This window comes from Mytilus edulis, chromosome 6, assembly GCF_963676685.1.
Source record: "Mytilus edulis chromosome 6, xbMytEdul2.2, whole genome shotgun sequence".
Lineage (NCBI taxonomy): Eukaryota > Metazoa > Mollusca > Bivalvia > Mytilida > Mytilidae > Mytilus > Mytilus edulis.
Window position 1 is genome coordinate 35912958 of NC_092349.1, and position 22071 is coordinate 35935028.

Here is a 22071-nt window from a genome sequence, read left to right on the forward strand (position 1 = left end):
GATCAATGCATTTGGATGGGGTCATATAGTTACCCCCCATTTTGTTCTGTGTCGGGACCCCATCCCTTTCCATATGGCTGGATCCGTCACTGGACAATTGTTGTACATTCGTTTGATATGCTTTATATTTTGATATTGCCATTTGAATAAGAACATTCCGTTTTTCGTTTTCCTCGGAGTTCAGTATTTATGTGATTTTATCTTTAAACTAAATGATGTTTGATCCATAAACTAAAAACATCAAATAATGTGGTCTATATTTATACATTATCCGCAAAAGAAAGCTGTCATTTTCGTTAAACTTTTTTGATAACACTACTCAAATAAAAAGACAGTGATAGCCTTTTCTTCTTTTTGCGACGTCACGACGAGATTCAATACTCAGGTAAAAGAAATAGATAGATCAATGTTTGGTTTCAACGCAACATTCAGCAGTATTTTGGCTTTTCTGTGGCGGTCTCTTTTTGTGTTACAAGTAGAGAAAGCGAACAAGCCCAGAGAGAACCGCCCACACTTGGCAGCTAATACTTACTAGTCAATGAGATTAAAATCGATCGCACCAGCGGCTCTTTTCACACATACCGAAATGTTTATGACTTACTCTTTAAGTTTATTTGTGAAAAGAGTCAGACCGTGTTAACACCAAACGTCGTGTAGAGTAAACATGTTTACAATTAGTTTAGTGTAGTGTACACTGGTTTCACATTACATTTGTTCACATATATACACCTTGTTTAGCTAGATAGTTTGAAAATTTTTTCTAGCGGTAAGGGAACAACCATTTGACTTCAAAAGGGGGTGGGGGTGGGAATGGAAATATTCCGATCCCCAATTTGATAAAAAAAAAAAAATGGTCGTACAGATGATCAAAAAATATTCTGAATTAAGAGTTTCCCCATTCATTATAGTGTTAAATATTGAAAAAAATGTATTTGATCACCGGCATCGAAAAAAAAAAGGAATAAAAACGTACGCGCGAAAACAAATCTGACTCAGATAAAAAAAAATGATAACCCTCCCCCTTTTTTAAGTTAAGTGGTTGCTACTTTATGAAAACCATTTTTATAATAATAAATTTGCAGTAGTTTGAATATACTAGAGATGTCTCGATTACGCATTAGAAAATGTAAGCTGCAGCAGCGTGCTTACAGCCGAAAAAAAAAGGATTGAGATATTAGGGATCACTACATTTTTATCTTTTCTGTTTGTTTCAAATGGTATTTCTTCTCCAAGGAGTATTTGGTAATCTGAGATACTAGACAAACATATCATTTACCCCACACTTTTTTTAGTCATGTATTTATGCGTGAATCGTTGTTTGAGTAAAGACCAGTGGCGAATATTTGTGTGTACGTCAAGTCGATTCGGGAAGACCTTCAAAGTTTCAAATGAATTAAGCAGCAACTATTTACTTCATTTTTGGGGGAGGGGGAGGGGGCAAAGGTGGGGGGTAGAGGGGCGTGGGCTATTGATTTTTTTTTGGACAAATTTTGGTGAAAAGTCGAAATCAATTTTAGCATTATATATAGTGGCAGCTGAGGGTGAAACAAACAAAATTTTTTTCATGGCCAAAAACTGGAAACAATTTTTGTTTCCAAAACAAAATCCATAGCTCACCACCCCACCCCTTGCCTTATGTTTTATACTCAGCTATAATAGCCCCCCCCCCCGATAATCAATTGGTTGTTTCCTTATGGGTTCGGCAATGATGCTGCTTTGAGTCTTGATCAGGGGTTAATAAAGTACGTGATTTTTTTTAACAAAAATCTGTAGAATTTAGACAAGTTCTATAAAACACTTTTCTTATAATTATCAAAAACATCAATTTTACTCAAAAATAGTTTCCTCCTTAAATATATACACGGTAAAACTAATGTCCTAAATGCCTAGTTTTGTGTACACGTAACCTACACAAGGCCTACATTGACTATCGACTGTGTGTAGATAAAACATGATTTACACTACATGTTAACATTGAGTTTTATCAATGGGAACGCAATTGTGTTTAGTTTACGTGTGACTTACACTAACACAACACCGAATTTAGGTCAATGTGATTACGGCCTCAGTCGGGGGTTTGACAGTGTTGACAGGCTAATGATACACATTTGATGCACTGTAAATGTATATATTTGAAGAAAAAAAACAATGGACATGTATTTGTACAATACTTTGCACAGCTTCCGCTGAACTGTGTTTTTCTATAAATTAATTGATAAAGCGAATTAAAAGAAATCGTCGTTATGACAAAAAAGCGAATTTGACGCACATTGCAATTCGAATTAGAATTGACGTTCGGACGTCGTAAACTGTTTCCAATGCGAAATCAAATAACATGTGAACACAGCACAAGGGTTGCTTTAATACTAGAAACTAGCTTTGTAGGAAGGTGACTGTGTTACCGTTGAGTGTGATTGACACACATAACCCAAATGCAAACTTAATGCAATCAAATAATTGCAATGAATGCAATATTAGGATTGCAATGAATGGAATCAAAGAATTGTGATGATTATAGTCTCGTTAACTAAAGTTCAAGACAATAAGTCTAACTATTTGACCGACAACACATAAATTATGTATAAATGGACTCACTTGTCACCCAAAACGTGTGTGTGGTAAAATCCGAACCTTCTATAATTTCCTGAATTTTATTTAAACATTGTATTCTGACAATATATTTCGAACACCTCTCTAGATTTGGTATCACAGTACTAGACTTTGGAGATTGTATATCTATATAGTGGCTATACGTTGTTCCTGAACTAAAATACACATCGTCATCTGTTGAATTCTTGAGATAGATCCGAGAATAAACTATCCCTTGTTTAGTAGGAATTGTCCATGAGATGATAGTTGTATTGCCAATTACAGCTATTCGGACATCTTTTGGTGGATCTGGCTTACCTACAAATCAAGGAAAGATTCTAAGAGATTGTATAAACTCGAACATACCTTTGAATAAATATTCAAGCGTTTACATTTATCTTATCACTCCAATTAACGGATGAAGGTTGATAGACATGCATGTTTACAAAGAATTATAATAATTATATAATAGTTCTTGAAAACCTGGTCATTATCGTGATATATGGACTGCCCACAGGACAGTGGTATTGACTAAGATAGTGATAATGACTGAGCCGAAGGCGAGGCCTCAGGTCATTATTGCTGTCGCAGTCAATACCACTGTCCTACGGGCAGTCCATGTATCACGATAATGACCAGTTTTTCAAGAACTATTATGTTTATTACATTGAGAAACCATGTTTTGGAAAATTTCATAAATTCAAAACGCCTAAAGCGAACTCGAGTAGTTGTACGATTTCTATAGCAAAGAGTGAAGACCAGTCGTAGTAATACTGCCTTTTATTTTAGTGCAACTTTTCAGTATATAAATTCCTAATTAAGTACAGCTCTTTGTAAGAACCAGGCAGGGTGCTATATACATGTGATTTGTGAGGGTTTCAGATTTTATCTATAAATGGCCTAGAAGAAGCAGTAACTGAATACGGCTCAAAAAATAAATATGAGTGGGAAAATATGAGTGGTTGCCATGGTAACGGACACTCTATTTTTTGGTTGTGAAGCATAGTAAAAATCTCCAAAAATCAGCTAAATCACTACAATTCAGAGCCTGATTAGGAATAGAATCAAGCATTTTTCATTAATTTTCATATGTAACATTGATACAACCTGGTTTTAGCATCATTTTAGTTCAGATTGCATGTAAACCAAATTTGTAAAAAAAAAAAAAATTTGCCAAAAAATGCATATTTTCAACTTTTCTGAATTTGGGATTTTTGCGAAATTTTCAAATTTTCTGAGGTGTTTTTCAGAAAAGAGCAACTGTGTATAGCATAGTTAGCACTTTAGTTATGAAGTTTGGATACTACTTTACCAAATTAAATAGAAAAAAGCTTGGGACTTTCTTTAGTTTTATCACCATAGCAACCGATTTTTTCCTTGGAAACGGAGTTATTATTTGCAGAATATTGCAGTTTTAGAGCTTTAATGTACTGAATTGTTCTATAACTGATTAAAAAAAATATATATTTAAGCATAAGCTTACTATAAATTACCATCGTTAATAGTTGCTGACTTCAATAGTTACCATGGAAATACATATTACCCATAGTAACATCTATTTTAAAATGTATCAATAGAAATATATGTAAAAAAATACATATATTATATATAGACGGTGTTTATATTCATATTGGAATATGACTGCATGCTTTGCTTCACTCACAGTCTTGTCTGTATACAATATATAATGAAACATTGGGGTTAGAACCGAAGGTAAGGGGAAAAAAAGGGGGGTAGGTTTATTTAAAAAAAATCATACATGTAGATTCTTGAAAAGATAACGTTTGGTCGGAGAGCCTGATTATGAATAGAATAATGATAATGAATAGAAGCAATTTTATTTTCAGAAATTTCATATGCATGTATAACATCGATATAACTTGGTTTTAGCTTCAGAGCTTAGTTAGTATTGCAGTTCAACCCCGACTTTTAGATTTTTTGTTAAAAAATACTAAAAAAACATTCATTTTTTTCGAAATCATGAAGTATTGTGAAATTATCAAATTTCCTCGTGTGTTTTTCTGAAAATTGAAAATATGTAAATCATAGCTAGCATTGTAGTAACAAAGTTTGAATACTACCTGACCAAAATAAATAAAACATTGCGTGGGGATCTCTTGAATTTTATCACCATGTTAATGTATTTTCCCCTTGGAAACAGAGTTAATATTTATTGAATTCTGCGGTATGGGGGAATTTAATGTTCTCAATTGTTTCCAAACCTTTATGAAAAGACATGCATTGAAGCATATATAAGCTCTAAACTGCAATCGTTAAGTATTATTACAACAGTTGCCATGGTGACAAATATCACCCATAACAGTCAATCAAATGATATTATAATATAGTTTATGTAAAAAATTACATATAATTATGTTTATAAAGTTCAGTTTTCTAATGGGAATATAACTGCATACTTTGCTTTGTTTCACTCTCAGTACTGTCATGACTGTCTTTGCTCATTAAAAAGACTTAACAAATTTAAATATATACACTGTTGCATTTTGGGGGAGGAGTGGAGGTTGGGTAGTTTTTGTTTGAATCTTTCATAGATCAGGATCATGCACAGCTAAGGTGTGCATTAACTACCTCAGATATACTGCAAAGTTCAAATGTACTCTTAACTGACCCTAGACTTTGAAAGGGGTGTAATTCCATAAAATTAAAATAAACAGCTGCGCCATGAGCGCATGTTACGCCCGTCGCTTTTTCAAAGAATAAAAAAAGTTTAATAACTTCTCAATATCATTTCTCAAATTCATGAAAAACTAATGGGAGGTTATGTTAATAGATATAAACCTGGCGTATGACAGAAAAAAAAGGATTCAGAAAGGTTTTCCTTAAATATCAACTGGTCACTTTTACATATTTCTTCACTAAACCAGGTCATTTATTAAATTTTAAGGTAAACTATACAGTTTTAAACTCAGTGGCAGATCCAGAACTCTGTGTAAACCAATTTTTTCCAACGAAACGGGGGGGGGGGGGGGGGGGGGGGCTGTCCCCCAGGATCCGCCTGTGAAACTGATCTAGTTCTCGGTTTTAACAATTATTTAAAGTATCAAACAAAGAAAAGTAACGCAAAGCGGGCATAACTCGGGAACAGTTAAAGTGACGCCAACTAAATTCTAATTGATCTCTGTTTTGTGGTCCCCCCCCCCCCCCCCCCAAGGGTGACTGGGGTAGAAATATGGTCACTTGGTCTTCTCCCGACCGGCAGTAAGACGCTTGCCGAAGTGGGGCGTCCGTTTGGCTGTGCGGGATGTATCAAGTTCGCAGTCACGTCCGGTCAGAAGGGGGACGTTAAATCCGATGCCTCGTATAAAGAGAGTGTCACGCTCTTTGCACGTTAAGAACCCTTGCAACAACTCTTTGAGGGGTCCGTAGGTGGCCTGTTGCAAGGCTACATTTTTGTCCCTATCCAATATACCCTCATTTTCCAGTGGCAGTCCAAATTTCCCCGACCATCATCCTATATGGCCTCTATTGTATCAACCTACCTATTGTATTTATTGTGAACTTGTTCTCGTCCTGAATATGCATGAAATATTTGCCACTTGACGTTAAGCAACCAACAATCAATCAATCTGTTTTGTGGTAATAAGCATTGTGTATATGTTTCATAACATTTGGTTGAGGCAAACTAAAATTAGAAAATGGTAACTAACTTCGTGACGACTAAAGTACTGACGGGCATGGGTGAAACTTATGATATGAGACAAATCTTCACAAGAAACGAATTGAAACAGAAATAAATAACCATAAGTCACCCTACGGCCTTCAACAGTAAGTAAAGCACATACCACATAGTACCATATGAAGGCTTTGTAAACAGAATCAAACTAGTTGAAAAAATTTTTACTTAAAATAAAAAGATCATGATTGTTTAATCAGTAACTGTTGTTATGTTATTTGGCACATGTCAATCGGTTCATTGATTTTTTCGGCATATCAAATAAAAACGGGCACGTGTCTAAATGTTGTATTCCTCCTAATTCACACTTTTAAAAATCACTATTCCTTCTATAGATGGATTGATTAATTATAAATTGGTTTTATAACAATCAAAATGCAAGGTTAATTAAAAATTCACCTAAGATTTACCTGTACATTTTAAAAGAAAATATAGTTGATACACTGTTCAGTGGCGGATCCAGGGGGAAAAGGGGGGAGAGGGGTTGAAAACCCCCCTTTTTTGGACGATCAATGCATTTGAATGGGAGCACTTAGTTGGAAACCCCCCTTTTTACTCTGGGTTGGGACACACCCCCTTTTATAAAATGGCTTGATCCGCCACTGAACAGTGTATCAACTATATTTTCTTTTAAAAAGTACAGGTAAATCTGCTAGGCCTCAACCATGATTCACTATGCAGCATTAATGCCCCACCAAGAAGTAACAACAGTACAGTTTGGCGATGCAGCCACCCACCTTATTCACATTGAATAGATTTATAAACTTTAATAGACTAATATACGGTGGACTTCTGATGTGTGTGCTACAATGTGTGATTTGCTTAGTGTTGTTTACTTGTATTGTTTGTTTCATATTATAATGCTTGCGTGACTTTACTTTTGAATTTGTGTTATAAAAGAAATATTAGATAATTTGCTACATTTCTTTATTTCGATTGTTTTATGCTATATGGTCACGTTTTTGTCTCTTTCACTTATTCAGAATTTCAAATCTCAATTTTATTCCATTTCTTTCATTTTTGTTTGAATTAAAAACACAAAATTCAAACATATACAAAAATAACCTATTTCCTATCCCAAAAAACAATTTGGCCAATTAAAAGTTGATTAAGTATAATCCTTTGTTTGCATAGGTTTCCCTCCTATTCCCATATGAAATTTTAACTTTTCTTAACAGACTTATAAAAAAAGTGGGAATAGGAGGAATGAATCGTTTGAATAATGTTGAATATCTTATTTATTTATGATTATTTTTCTATAAAATTTGAATTTTTTGCATCAAATATTTATCTCTACCATAATATGTAAAAACAATATATATAACATCACTTCTTCTAGTCCTTATTGTCATTGTATAGGTCTTTAGTGCACTAAGGAGTCCTTAGCAGTGTTTAGACGTACCGTTTTCTTTTACGATTCTAGACCAAAATAAAATTTGAATTTTGAGATATTGAGAAAAATCCAGGAATACAAATTTTTGCGGAAACCATGCACCAAATTCAGCAGGCCTACATTATTAAATCTGTCTCTCCATCTTAAATTTTTATGCCATACTTTGTTATCACAATAAACAAATGATCCATTCATGAAATCAAGAGATATGAGTAGTAAATATAGAGAAATATGATTTTTGTTGATTATGGTTGAAAGAGGTCCATTTACAGGGCTGCAAAACAGATATTATAAGGTACATAATGGTTTGTATCAAATCTGAATTTTTTTGTTCCCATGGTAACCAAAAGCAGATCAAGTGTAAATTAACTATCTTACTGTTGAGTATATTATTCAAACTCAATTATTTATATGCATCCAATACCTAGAAAACCATGTATTTGATGCTGATTCTGAATTAATTCAGCAATTTCAGACCGGTTGCTAGGGCTTTTTTTTGGTTGCTATGGTCTTTCAGCCACTCAAATTAAACCTTATATATTTTTTTATCATTTTCAAACAAATCATAAGTTTTATTGTCTGTTAAATTACATTAATATAAAAAGAATAGCAAAAATTTTGATAATGAACAAGTATTGTCTTTTGTCATTTTTATGAATTTTACCAATTTTTGTTGCCATGGTAACAAAAAATTTCAAAAAACCCAGATGTTTTTTTCCTGTTTTTAATAATTCAATGTATGAACTTAAGATGCAATCATAGTTTATAATGAACTTGTCTGCTCAATGTCATTTTTTCTTGATTTAAAGTATGATATTTAAGCTATTTTCAGAAAATGTCAAAATGCAGATTTGTGCACCTTTTTAAATACCATTTTAGCCTAATATAAAAAAAAAAAAATTCACAACCTCAACATCAAAATATATACTTCAAATAATGCCTAATTGTATGTTATAATTATTTTTTTTCTTAAAATTGTCATTATCATGAAATTGCTGCAACCAAAAAGTAGACATTTTCATGCCTGATTTCATCATAAATTCCTCAAAAAAATGGCTGCATGTTTCCATAGCAACCGTTCAACAAAATTAAAAAAAAAGCTTGCAAACTTTATTTCAATCTTAGCTGCCTATTATATAAAAGAATAAAGCAGTTCTGAGACATACATGAATCACCCCCTGCCTGGATCTTACAAATAGCTGAAACCATGGAAACCAGTGAGGTCATCGGAATGTCGAAGAATGACACAAAACATAATGACAAAAAGGCAAACATATTATTGTAATATGACGTGTACCTTTCGCTTTTGAAACAACACCATGTGAAAGTATCGGAATATCTTTACTTAGCGCAGACTCAGAGATGTGCACATACATGACTGTTACTTTTACCTTACACGTATTTAGAGCTGACTATGTGGTATGGGCTTTGTTCATTGTTGAAAGCCGTACGGAGACCTATAGTTGTTAATGTCTGTGTCATTTTGGTCCGTTAATATACTGGAAAGTTGTCTCATTGGAAATCATACCACATCTTCTTTTTTATATATATCTTTAAAAAAAGTAAAAGATCAAAAGAATGTAAAAGGTCAAAATAAAATAAATTACGTGAAAGTTCATGATTGATCTTAAATGGCGCATTAAAGTCATGTCAAAACACTTGTACGTTCTAAAATCGGATAATAGCATATTGAAATGGAGTTTTTAAGTAGGTATTGTTTCATTTACTATTCAATTGAAACATTCGCACATTATTGGATTTTACCTTTTCAACATCTTGGCTCATCCGGCTCCTTAGTTACGATATGTCAACTGTGGATTTGATGTTTAAAAGTACTAGCCAACGAAAAACGTTAATTTTGTCTCTGGCTAACGGTCGAGATAAGATTAAAATATAATGATCCAGGCCATGTGAAAGTTTTAAGTAAATCTTAGGCTGTTATGAACTGTGTATCGAATAGAAGTCGTCATTAAGCAACACTGTCTTAAAATTTCCACTATACAGTGACAGCTCTTTTGATAATTGTGTAGTATTAGTAATTTCTGACAGTATGCAAAAATTAAAATCACAACATGCGGAATTCAGAGCTACACAACGTTATAACATATAACAATTAATTATCAATGAAATAACGACAACATTAGTTAACTTATGATAAAATATAAAGGTAAATGCATTAAGAAGACACACATGTTGGTATAACACAATATACCGATGCAATCGCATGAAATCAAGTTAAAAGTAAAAATCATTGGTTGCGCAGACGAAGTATGCGACTACTTCTATGCATTCATTACTCGCAGAAAGAATTAACACTAAGTAAAAGCTTCATGATGGGTCATGAGATAAATTTGCAATTAGGGAAAGGGATGATATTTGTGTATTTGGTAACCATACACAATGTACCATAGTTTCTTTCTTTAGATATAGCGTTTTTACCAATGATATACATGTATAATCATACAAGCAGATTAAGACAAAAGATATTTTCTTAAGTTGAATAGCCGTATTTAAAGTTATCTGTAGCCTTAAGAATCATTTAATCTAAGTCTAAATATTCTAAAAGTATATCTACTCCATACTGCATGCATGGAAGTTACCAATGATGTTACTCTGTTCATGTTTATGAGAAGAAAAAAAAAGATTCGCCATATTTTTGAAAAAAAGAAGTTTTTACCGTACGCGTATTTCTAATCTTCTATGAAAAGCTCTAAGATATTATATCTTATAGAATAATTAAAGTTTTGAAGGCATCATATAAAGAATGATGAATTTAATTTATTAATTTCAGATGTCACTAGAACATGGAGCTTTTTTAGTTTTTCTTTAGGTTGTGATATCCCTCTTTTCTTTAGTTCATTATACGTGTTTACTAAACTGAGATGTCTCGCAACGTATATTTTTTTATAAATTCGTTTTGATCAAACTTGAAATAAGATATAAGCATAAACACACTTATCTAGTACAGTACAATTTCCATCAAATATTCTTTTATTATGACCATGCAGTTACTTACAGTAAGGATCCAGTGTAATAGTATCACTCATGTTAGATACCTCTCCATATTCATCAGTGTAACGACAAGATATGGCTTGCCCTTTATCCAATTTACTAAGTGTGTGTATTGTAAGCTGATTGTTGTCAATCTCTCCTCTTGGATTCCCAACAAAATGATATGTCAGTATGGGAGCCATATACCCTTCAGGCCAGGTTTGTATCGCTTTACAGGCAAATGTTATGTTATCACCGACAAATGGATGCTCAGAAAGAGACATTAATGTTGGTTTCAAAGGTTTGTCTAAAATAAAATGTTAATGAATAAAAATAATAACAATTTAATACCTGCTATTTTTTTTAATCTTTTCAAATGATCTGCAAAAATATATGATATTTCTGTTGTACGTTACCTTTTTTCATGACGTCATAAAAGGAAAATCAGAATAAATGCCTTGATAATAATTCATTGTAAATTTATAAGAAAACTTAACGTTATGATAAATTTTGACCTATGAAAAACAAGAATAGGTCAGGAAAAAGAGGCATTATATTCGTGATTATTTTTGCCGAGCGATAGTGACGGCTAAAATAACACGAATATAATGCCTACCCATGATAAAAGTACAATAAAGTATAGCTTGCATTAATTATTTCGATTCTAATGAGGACAAAAGAGGGACGAAAGTTACCAAAGTGACAGTCAAACTTATAAATTTAAAATAAACTGACAACGCCATGGCTAAAAGTGAAAAAAGACAAATTTAAAACAAACTGACAACGCCATGGCTAAAAATGAAAAAAAGAGAAACAGACAAACAGTAGTATACATGACACAACATAGAAAACCAAAGAATAAACAACACGAACCCCTCCCCCCCCCCAAAAAAAAACCCAAACAAACAAAAAACTAGGGGTTATCTCAGGGACTCCAGAAGGGTAAGCAGATCCTGCTCCACATGTGGCACCCGTCGTGTTGCTTATGTGAATAGTAAATAGTATAATTCGGTAAGTCACATTCATGAAAAAGAAGGGGATTGTAGTTACGACGTAAGGAACATATATCCGATATCAATTGTGAAACTGTTATTTCATAACGGCTAACCAACTCGTGAAATTTACGAAGGGATGATTTCAACTTCACCATTTGAAACTCTTGGTTTGATAGCTTCCTTGTGAATAGCAACCCTCTATCAAGAAAATCATGATAGGAAATGCAAGCAGGGGAATATCGTATCTATTGGGAGATATATACCCCGTAGGAAGGTGCTGATGGAATGTTGCTACTTAGAAATAGAAAGTTCACAATTGGAAAGCTGAAATCATCTCTTTTGTCGTAGAGTTTTGTTTTCAGCCGACCCTCATGGTCAATTTCTAGATGTAAGTCAAGATATGAGGCCGACTTAACTGTATCTGTAGTATCCTTTATCTCTAGTTCAATGGGATAGATACGTTCCACATAGTCACCAAATTTTGAATTATTTAGTGAAAGAACATCATCTATATAGCGGAAAGTAGAGTTAAAAGATACTGGTAACTTTTTATCTTTTTTCCTAAGAAGTTCCTGCATGAAGTCACCTCATAATAATTAGGAAATAAGTCGGCAAGTAGAGGGACAAAGTTTGTTCCCATTGGAATGACGACAGTCTGTTGAAAATCACGTCCGCCAAACGTAACAAATATGTTGTTAATAAAAAAATCAATCATCTTGAAAATTTCAGTTTCAGAGAATTTTTTTTTTGAATCAGAGTGATCCTTTACAAAGTAGGACTTATTCCTTCCTAAGACAAGATACTTGTATCTACGTTGGCTATTCTTTTTTATGAAGCAAAGCAATACCAACCCTTTCAATTTGTCTTTTAGTTTGGAATGTGGAATACTTGTGTAAAGAGTAGAAAAGTCAAATGTTTTAATACAATTAAGGTAGTATCTATGTCCGATGTAAATGAGTGTACAGCGTTTGTATTGGCTCTTTCATAAATATCCCTTTTTATTTGTAATCAAGCACACGACTGGCAATGTGATTTTTTAAAGAAAGGAGGTTTGAATGGATGAACAGTTGTCGTATTTAGGTCAATTATTTCAATTTCCATTTGCAACACATTACAGTCATAATAAATGAATTAGTAACAACATGCGCATCATTCAAGAGTTTGAAAGTGTTTTAAGTTAATGAAATATATTAAATGCATGCATGATAAAATTCATTATTCTGCAGTAGTCAATATACGCATGTGCAAACAATTTTTATTGGATTTCGAGCATGGGTTTATTCACAAAGTAAAAGAAGCACTTCATATTATAATATTAAGTAATAGTATCTACTTTTAGAGTATATGTTGAATAAAATTAAAATATTTATCTGAGTCAGAAATTATCTGTCATCAAGTTTTGTCAAATTCACTTTAAAAAATATAACTATTGATTTATATCATCAAGTTTTCTAAGAAAAAAAAATAGAACTTGATTGTTCTAAAAGATCAATCTTTCAATCTTAGTATGTTCAATATCTAATAAATGTAAGTGTTAAATTTTCCTTGTTTAGGGAAGTAACATATGTATGAATCAAAACTTATCAAAGTGTAGTTTATGAAAGAAACGTCTATATGTAATAGAATAAATAATTTCCCCCGACTGATAAAAGTGAAGGAAAAACTAAAAATAATCAGTTAAAGATAACTGCTTTAAAATAATTTAAACTGTTTCAGAAAAATAATTAAGAAATACACAAAAACATTTGACTATGCCTGTACCAAGTCAGAAATATGACAGTTGTTGTCCACTCTTTTTTATGTGTTTTGTCATTTTATTTTGCCATGTGATTAGGGAATTTCCGATTGAATTTTCCTCTGAGTTCAGTATTTTACTTTTTATGATACTGTACATGTTACGGACAAAAATAAACATTACATACATCAATTCAAAAGAAGTTAGTATTCTAAACATAGTGACAAGTATATTAGAGATACTGAATATAACCTAAAAATAAATACCCCGTATAAGAGAAACTAGAATTCCGAACTTGATGACAGGTATCTAAGATATACTGAATATAATAATGTTTATATCATACTTGTAACAATTAACAAACAGCACCCATCCACAATTCCATCTTTAACTGCTGTGTATAGCCCAGCATCTGTCTCGTTCACGTGCGTAACTGTAATGTTTATTACTGTAAGGTTCGTTGTCGTTTGGTCAAATATGTATTTTCCTACTTTTGAACTATTTTGGATACTGCTTGCTTTTACTTCATATATTACTGACGAATTTGAGGGCGGCAAGACACTGTAAAACTCGGTCATATTTGTCGTCCATAATAAAACAGTATTTTCGTTGATGTTTGCTTTGAAAATATTGTCTGAAAAAGATATAATTTTTAATGGCAAAATGATAGAAAACCTAAATACACATATCGGGCGTATGCTTACATAGCACTTATATATAGGATGTAGCCAGTAAATAGAAAAAAAACATTATCAATAATATAAAATCATGAGCTTTAATAACATCTGATTTTAACACCGAGGTATTATATTTTTATAATTTAACCGACCCCCAAGTGCCAAGTAAGCAGTGGCGGATAATGGGGAGGGTTCCGGGGGTTTGAACGCCCCGCCATCTTTTGAAAGATCAATGCATTTGGATGGGGTCATATAGTTACCCCCCCATTTTGTTCTGTGTTTGGACCCCATCCCTTTCCATATGGCTGGATCCGTCACTGGACAATTGTTGTACATTCGTTTGATATGCTTTATATTTTGATATTGCCATTTGAATAAGAACATTCCGTTTTTCGTTTTCCTCGGAGTTCAGTATTTATGTGATTTTATCTTTAAACTAAATGATGTTTGATCCATAAACTAAAAACATCAAATAATGTGGTCTATATTTATACATTATCCGCAAAAGAAAGCTGTCATTTTCGTTAAACGTTTTTGGTAACACTACTCAAGTAAAAAGACAGTGATAGCCTTTTCTTCTTTTTGCGACGTCACGACGAGATTCAATACTCAGGTAAAAGAAATAGATAGATCAATGTTTGGTTTCAACGCAACATTCAGCAGTATTTTGGCTTTTCTGTGGCGGTCTGTTTTTGTGTTACAAGTAGAGAAAGCGAACAAGCCCAGAGAGAACCGCCCACACTTGGCAGCTAATACTTACTAGTCAATGAGATTAAAATCGATCGCACCAGCGGCTCTTTTCACACATACCGAAATGTTTATGACTTACTCTTTAAGTTTATTTGTGAAAAGAGTCAGACCGTGTTAACACCAAACGTCGTGTAGAGTAAACATGTTTACAATTAGTTTAGTGTAGTGTACACTGGTTTCACATTACATTTGTTCACATCTATACACCTTGTTTAGCTACCTGTACATAAGATTTGTTCCCACTTGTAAACTATATGTCATTTAAATGTTCATTACGTAGAACTGAATTCAACATTTTTGAACAATTTTTCTAGCGGTAAGGGAACAACCATTTGACTTCAAAAGGGGGTGGGGGTGGGAATGGAAATATTCCGATCCCCAATTTGATAAAACAAAAATGGTCATACAGATGATAAAAAAATATTCTGAATTACGAGTTTCCCCATTCATTATAGTGTTAAATATTGAAAAAAATGTATTTGATCACCAGCATCGAAAAAAAAAGGAATAAAAACGTACGCGCGAAAAAAAATCTGACTCAGATAAAAAAAAATGATAACCCTCCCCCTTTTTTAAGTTAAGTGGTTGCTACTTTATGAAAACCATTTTTATAACAATAAATTTGCAGTAGTTTGAATATACTAGAGATGTCTCGATTACGCATTAGAAAATGTAAGCTGCAGCAGCAGCGTGCTTACAGCCGAAAAAAAGGATTGAAATATTAGGGATCACTACATTTTTATCTTTTCTGTTTGTTTCAAATGGTATTTCTTCTCCAAGGAATATTTGGTAATCTGAGATACTAGACAAACATATCATTTACCCCACACTTTTTTTAGTCATGTATTTATGCGTGAATCGTTGTTTGAGTAAAGACCAGTGGCGAATATTTGTGTGTACGTCAAGTCGATTCGGGAAGACCTTCAAAGTTTCAAATGAATTAAGCAGCAACTATTTACTTCATTTTTGGGGAGGGGGAGGGGGGCAAAGGTGGGGGGTATAGGGGCGTGGGCTATTGATTTTTTTTTCAGGACAAATTTTGGTGAAAAGTCGAAATCAATTTTAGCATTGTATATAATGGCAGCTGAGGGTGAAACAAACAAATTTTTTTTCATGGCCAAAAACTGGAAACATTTTTTGTTTCCAAAACAAAATCCATAGCTCACCACCCCACCCCTTGCCTTATGTTTCATACTCAGCTATAATAGCCCCCCCCCCCCCCCCCCCCGATAATCAATTGGTTGTTTCCTTATGGGTTCGGCAATGATGCTGCTTTGAGTCTTGATCAGGGGTTAATAAAGTACGTGATTTTTTTTAACAAAAAAAAATCTGTAGAATTTAGACAAGTTCTATAAAACACTATTCTTATAATTATCAAAAACATCAATTTTACTCAAAAATAGTTTCCTCCTTAAATATATACACGGTAAAACTAATGTCCTAAATGCCTAGTTTTGTGTACACGTAACCTACACAAGGCCTACATTGACTATCGACTGTGTGTAGATAAAACATGATTTACACTACATGTTAACATTGAGTTTTATCAATGGGAACGCAATTGTGTTTAGTTTACGTGTGACTTACACTAACACAACACCGAATTTAGGTCAATGTGATTACGGCCTCAGTCGGGGGATTGACAGTGTTGACAGGCTAATGATACACATTTGATGCACTGTAAATGTATATATTTGAAGAAAAAAAACAATGGACATGTATTTGTACAATACTTTGCACAGCTTCCGCTGAACTGTGTTTTTCTATAAATTAATTGATAAAGCGAATTAAAAGTAATCGTCGTTATGACAAAAAAGCGAATTTGACGCACATTGCAATTCGAATTAGAATTGACGTTCGGACGTCGTAAACTGTTTCCAATGCGAAATCAAATAACATGTGAACACAGCACAAGGGTTGCTTTAATACTAGAAACTAGCTTTGTAGGAAGGTGACTGTGTTACCGTTGAGTGTGATTGACACACATATCCTAAATGCAAACTTAATGCAATCAAATAATTGCAATGAATGCAATATTAGGATTGCAATGAATGGAATCAAAGAATTGTGATGATTATAGTCTCGTTAACTAAAGTTCAAGACAATAAGTCTAACTATTTGACCGACAACACATAAATTATGTATAAATGGACTCACTTGTCACCCAAAACGTGTGTGTGGTAAAATCCGAACCTTCTATAATTTCCTGAATTTTATTTAAACATTGTATTCTGACAATATATTTCGAACACCTCTCTAGATTTGGTATCACAGTACTAGACTTTGGAGATTGTATATCTATATAGTGGCTATACGTTGTTCCTGAAGTAAAATACACATCGTCATCTGTTGAATTCTTGAGATAGATCCGAGAATAAGTTATCCCTTGTTTAGTAGGAATTGTCCATGAGATGATAGTTGTATTGCCAATTACAGCTATTCGGACATCTTTTGGTGGATCTGGCTTACCTACAAATCAAGGAAAGATTCTAAGAGATTGTATAAACTCGAACATACCTTTGAATAAATATTCAAGCGTTTACATTTATCTTATCACTCCAATTAACGGATGAAGGTTGATAGACATGCATGTTTACAAAGAATTTCAATAATTATATAATAGTTCTTGAAAAACTGGTCATTATCGTGATATATGGACTGCCCACAGGACAGTGGTATTGACTAAGATAGTGATAAGGACTGAGCCGAAGGCGAGGTCATTATTGCTGTCGCAGTCAATACCACTGTCCTACGGGCAGTCCATGTATCACGATAATGACCAGTTTTTCAAGAACTATTATGTTTATTACATTGAGAAACCATGTTTTGGAAAATTTCATAAATTCAAAACGCCTAACTCGAGTAGTTGTACGATTTCTATAGCAAAGAGTGAAGACCAGTCGTAGTAATACTGCCTTTTATTTTAGTGCAACTTTTCAGTATATAAATTCCTAATTAAGTTCTCTTTAACTTTACAATTAACGAAAAAATATAATAAACAATTCAACAACTTAAATGTAATATTAAAAACAGGAACATGTTTTATAAAAGGTACATCTTTCTAAACAGAGAAACCACGCCCCACCGGTCATTAACAGAGAAACCACGCCCCAACAGTCATTTTCAAACGGAAACCACGCCCCAACGGTCATTATCAGACGTAAACCACGCCCACCGGTCCATATCATGTTAAAGTTCATTAACGACCGGTTTTCTGGTCCGTATTGTTCTGTTATTGACCGATGGAATGTATTACTGAAGTTTAATGAATGTCATGTGATCTTTCAACATTTTCTGTTTAGAGATGTGTACCAAGATGTGTAAATTGTATTATAATTTAAACCAAGAATGTGTTGGACTTTCAAACGCAAAATTGCATAGGATAGGAAAGAAGATACCGTCAACCCCTAAAACACCATTAAACATTCACACAATTAAAATAAGAAAAGTGGGTCCCACCCCAGAACCCCCTTCCTTTTTCTTTCCATGATCAAATAGACTAAAAGATTTACTAACCATTTGCCAGCATCACAGAAAGAAAATCAATGCAAAGAATTAAGACAACGTTAATCCACTCCATTGTGTTATTTAAAATAAACAATACATGTCGTCTGCCGAATGCTTAGGAATATGATGTTACCGGAAATTGTCTCTTGTGACCACCGGAAAAGTAAGCAGGGTTTTGTCTTAACCTCTCATTCATAGAAATACAATATCTAAATACAATCGATATCTAAAAATAATCGTTTTCCTGATTTTAAAACAGATATCTAATCGTTTACTGGAATAAAATAGTTTCCTCCTCACTTTTATTTTAAAGGATGAGTCGTTGGAAAAAATAAAAAATGTGTCCTGAAAAATTTCCACATTAAATGCGACATAAGTCCTGTGTTCCTATAACATTTTATAGACTATGTTTTGGTAGCTTTGAGGGTGGTATAGACAAATACTCAACTTAATTGTTAATTAAATCATGAAATAGATTAAAGGTGTCAGTGGTCAGTATTAAAAAACCCTACTATCATGACTCAATATATTTAACTTATGTAATTTTCTCAGTATTAGAAATAGCTTATTTTATACTTGGAGCCCAAGTTTTCCTACCAGGAACGGTACGGAAGTTCCTCTGGATATAAAGATTTCAGGCTCCATAGAAAAATTGTTTGAAGACAGACACATAATCTATCTTCACTGGTTGCATTTACTCTCTAAAGTATACGTAGATATAAGAAGATGTGGCATGAGTGTCAATGAGATAACGCTCCAATCCAAGTCACATTTTGTAAAAAGTAAACCATAATAGATCAAATTACGGTCTTTCAACCGGTGCCTTGGTTCACACCAAACATCAAGCTATAAAGGGCCCCAAAAAACGATCAGTGTAAAACCATTCAAAAAAGAAAAACTAACGGTGTTATCAAAATTTAAGAAAATGAGAAACTTAAAGTTGCATCATGGTCGTCTAATAGATACTATTTGTGGTTTGGTTGCTGTCAAATAATCATATGGACATGATTGTCATAACATCACATATGCTTCAATTTCTAGTTTTACATTTGTATTTAAAAACACATCTTAGAAATGACATCATTTACTCGTTATCGCGCATATAACAAACGCTTTAGAAAATAAAATTGCGCGAGTTAATGACTTAAAAGCAGTATGCATGCACATAAAGAAAACATGCAAAATAAATACAGGTACTGCACTCATGTTATAATATGATTCTCAAAGTCAATCACAGTTGATTCATATTAACTTTGTGAATCCAGGTTCAGGAAAAAAGGAAGAATGTATGCAACTATATTTCTTCATTTATAAACGAATTATACTATAATTACGTGTTTATTTTTCCATTTAGAATTACTTTAAAAACTCAACGTATTATCATTTTTCAGATTTCGTTGCCATTCCGTAGCAGTACATCCGGTTTGTTGTAATGGAGATAGGTTTAATATCTGAAAATGTATTCGGTTCAAAAACATATAATGTGTGAGTGTATTTGACGGATATTTGACATTCACTTTCCATTTTTACAGATAACTTAAATTTTCTGGGAGCTAGTAATTACATATTAAGAAGTAAAGAAAAAAGGGGGGGGGATCTGCGTTATTAGTCAGTAAAAAGCACCTGTTTCAGTGGCGGATCTAGAAATTTTTATAATTGGGTGCCCTTGACTGTCTAATGGGGGCCTGCTCCGGTCATGCTTCAGTGATTCCCTATATAACAAATGTATAGGTATAATCTAAGATTGTTTTGCATCTTATATACTTGTTTATACTCAAATGTTTATATGAAGCTACAAAATATATATATTTTTGATTAAAGGCACATAACAAAACAACCGATTTCGGTAGGTACAAATACTTTTTGATGTTTAATATGCACTAGCATAAATTCAACTGAAAAAAATATACATGATAAGATAAAATATTAATCTTTATTCTAATATCTAAGCACCCGCCCCCTACCCCCGCCATCTTTTTTTGGGGGAGGGGTCTAAAATGTGCAATCATTTTATCGTAAAGAAATATTCGAGTACGCATTTTACTTTCAATGCGTGGTTGAGTTGCTTTTTTTGTCATAAAAATGCATAAATGAAAAAAAAAAAAAATGTTTAATATATCTGGCTTTTCAGAATCGATTTGTTTTTAATTATATATATAAAGGCTACATGTTAATAAAATAATACAAACAATATCTAAGAATTTCAAAACTATTCCAATTCCAAACATAGAAACTTTCACTGTGATCTCCCTCTTCTTTTGTCCCACCCCCCAATTCCAAAAAAAACCAACATTCTATAGTCATCATTTTAGTAAGCACCAAATTGCACACAAAGAAATCTGATATTAGCGGCTGAAGACACATGATTCTAACTCGCAAAAACAAGGCAGATTTTCATTTGGTTGAATGAAAAGAAAGTATCTACAGTATCGTACAAATTTGTCAGAGAAACAATATTCAGGTTGCTTAGGACACTGAATGTATTATCTATATTCATCTAAGAAGTGACCAGATTCGTCTGATAGTTTGTGTCTGGTTCTTGCAAAACATGTTTAATCCCTATGCATTTTAGCACCCGGTTCAAGTCAGGAGCCACTCGGCTTTGTTAGTCTTGTAAGGTTATTTTATTTTCATTTCAGTTCATTTATATGTTATGAAGTTGAGTTCATTTTCACGTCCATTTTCATTGAACTAGATTACATATTTCTTTTAGGGCCGGCTGTAGACCCCCCCCCCCCATTGATGGTCGTCAGCTGTTATCTGCTCTTTGATCAGGTTGTTGTCTCTGACACATTCTCCGTTTCCATTATCAATTTTATTAGAAAACAGTCCTTTATTCTGTATGTATGTTTCATTTTTATGCAAAACCTTTTACATTTTAATTTTTTGGATTTGCATATTTTACACCGTAATTTGATGATCATGCAAAAGGATCGTAATCCGGAAAATCGAAAGCAATTTTCTTATCTTAAAAGCAGACAAGAGGGGTTCCATTAAAAGGTCAATAATGAAGATAACAGTTAATTTAAAATACCGATAACCAATAACAGCATTTCTAACCATCTTAATAAGAAAACGGAAGACAGTAAAATAAAAAATTAGGGGTATTTTTTGTTTTTCATAATAGCAGTAAACAGATTCACAACAATGTCAATTTTAAGAAATCAGATAACAGCTAATTAGTCAATTACAGTTAAGAATTTATAATGATCTTGAATATTTGCCACTTTTCACTAAAGTATAAAGGCACAGAACCAGGACCCTCCAGCACAGTATCAGGACCGTATTTCTAATCACCAGCACATCGTCAGGACAATTTCGGTTTTGAACTTGCAATAACAAAAAAATGTTGTAATATTCTCTGCATGGTACTTATGACGTATCAGAGAAAAATTAAGCAACAAAACATTTGTTTTATTATCGTTCTGATACAATGTAAACAAACCCACCAGCACAGAATCAGGACCCACCATCACTCGTCAGGACCAAATCACCAGCAAAGAACGTTCTCTGGCAGGACAACCTTACCCACCGTATTACTGAAGGGAATTTTGGCTGCACTGCTTTATATACATGTACAATGTAAATACCACTACCATACGCCTGCTACAGATCAGAATATGTTTAACAATTTAAAACTGTCAACGATTTTATGAGGATCTGGATTGGGGTAGTATGTTTCTGTATTCTTTATCTATATGTTTATGTCTTTTTTTCTGCACATTCTTATTTTTTTTTTT

General features: G+C 33.2%; 1 protein-coding gene across 1 annotated transcript in view; it reads right to left on the reverse strand.

Annotated features, from left to right (window-relative positions):
- LOC139526373 (uncharacterized) overlaps positions 1 to 17289 on the reverse strand; it is a 42184-nt gene extending 24895 nt beyond the window's left edge. The window contains exons 1-4 of the mRNA XM_071321512.1: positions 16982 to 17289; positions 13744 to 14031; positions 10693 to 10974; positions 2596 to 2907 (exon numbers count right to left, since the gene is read on the reverse strand). Coding sequence (XP_071177613.1) covers positions 2596 to 2907; positions 10693 to 10974; positions 13744 to 13975 — 826 coding nt within the window. The 5' untranslated portion in view covers positions 13976 to 14031; positions 16982 to 17289. The remainder of the gene's footprint in view (positions 1 to 2595; positions 2908 to 10692; positions 10975 to 13743; positions 14032 to 16981) is intronic.
- Positions 17290 to 22071: the final 4782 nt, after the last annotated feature.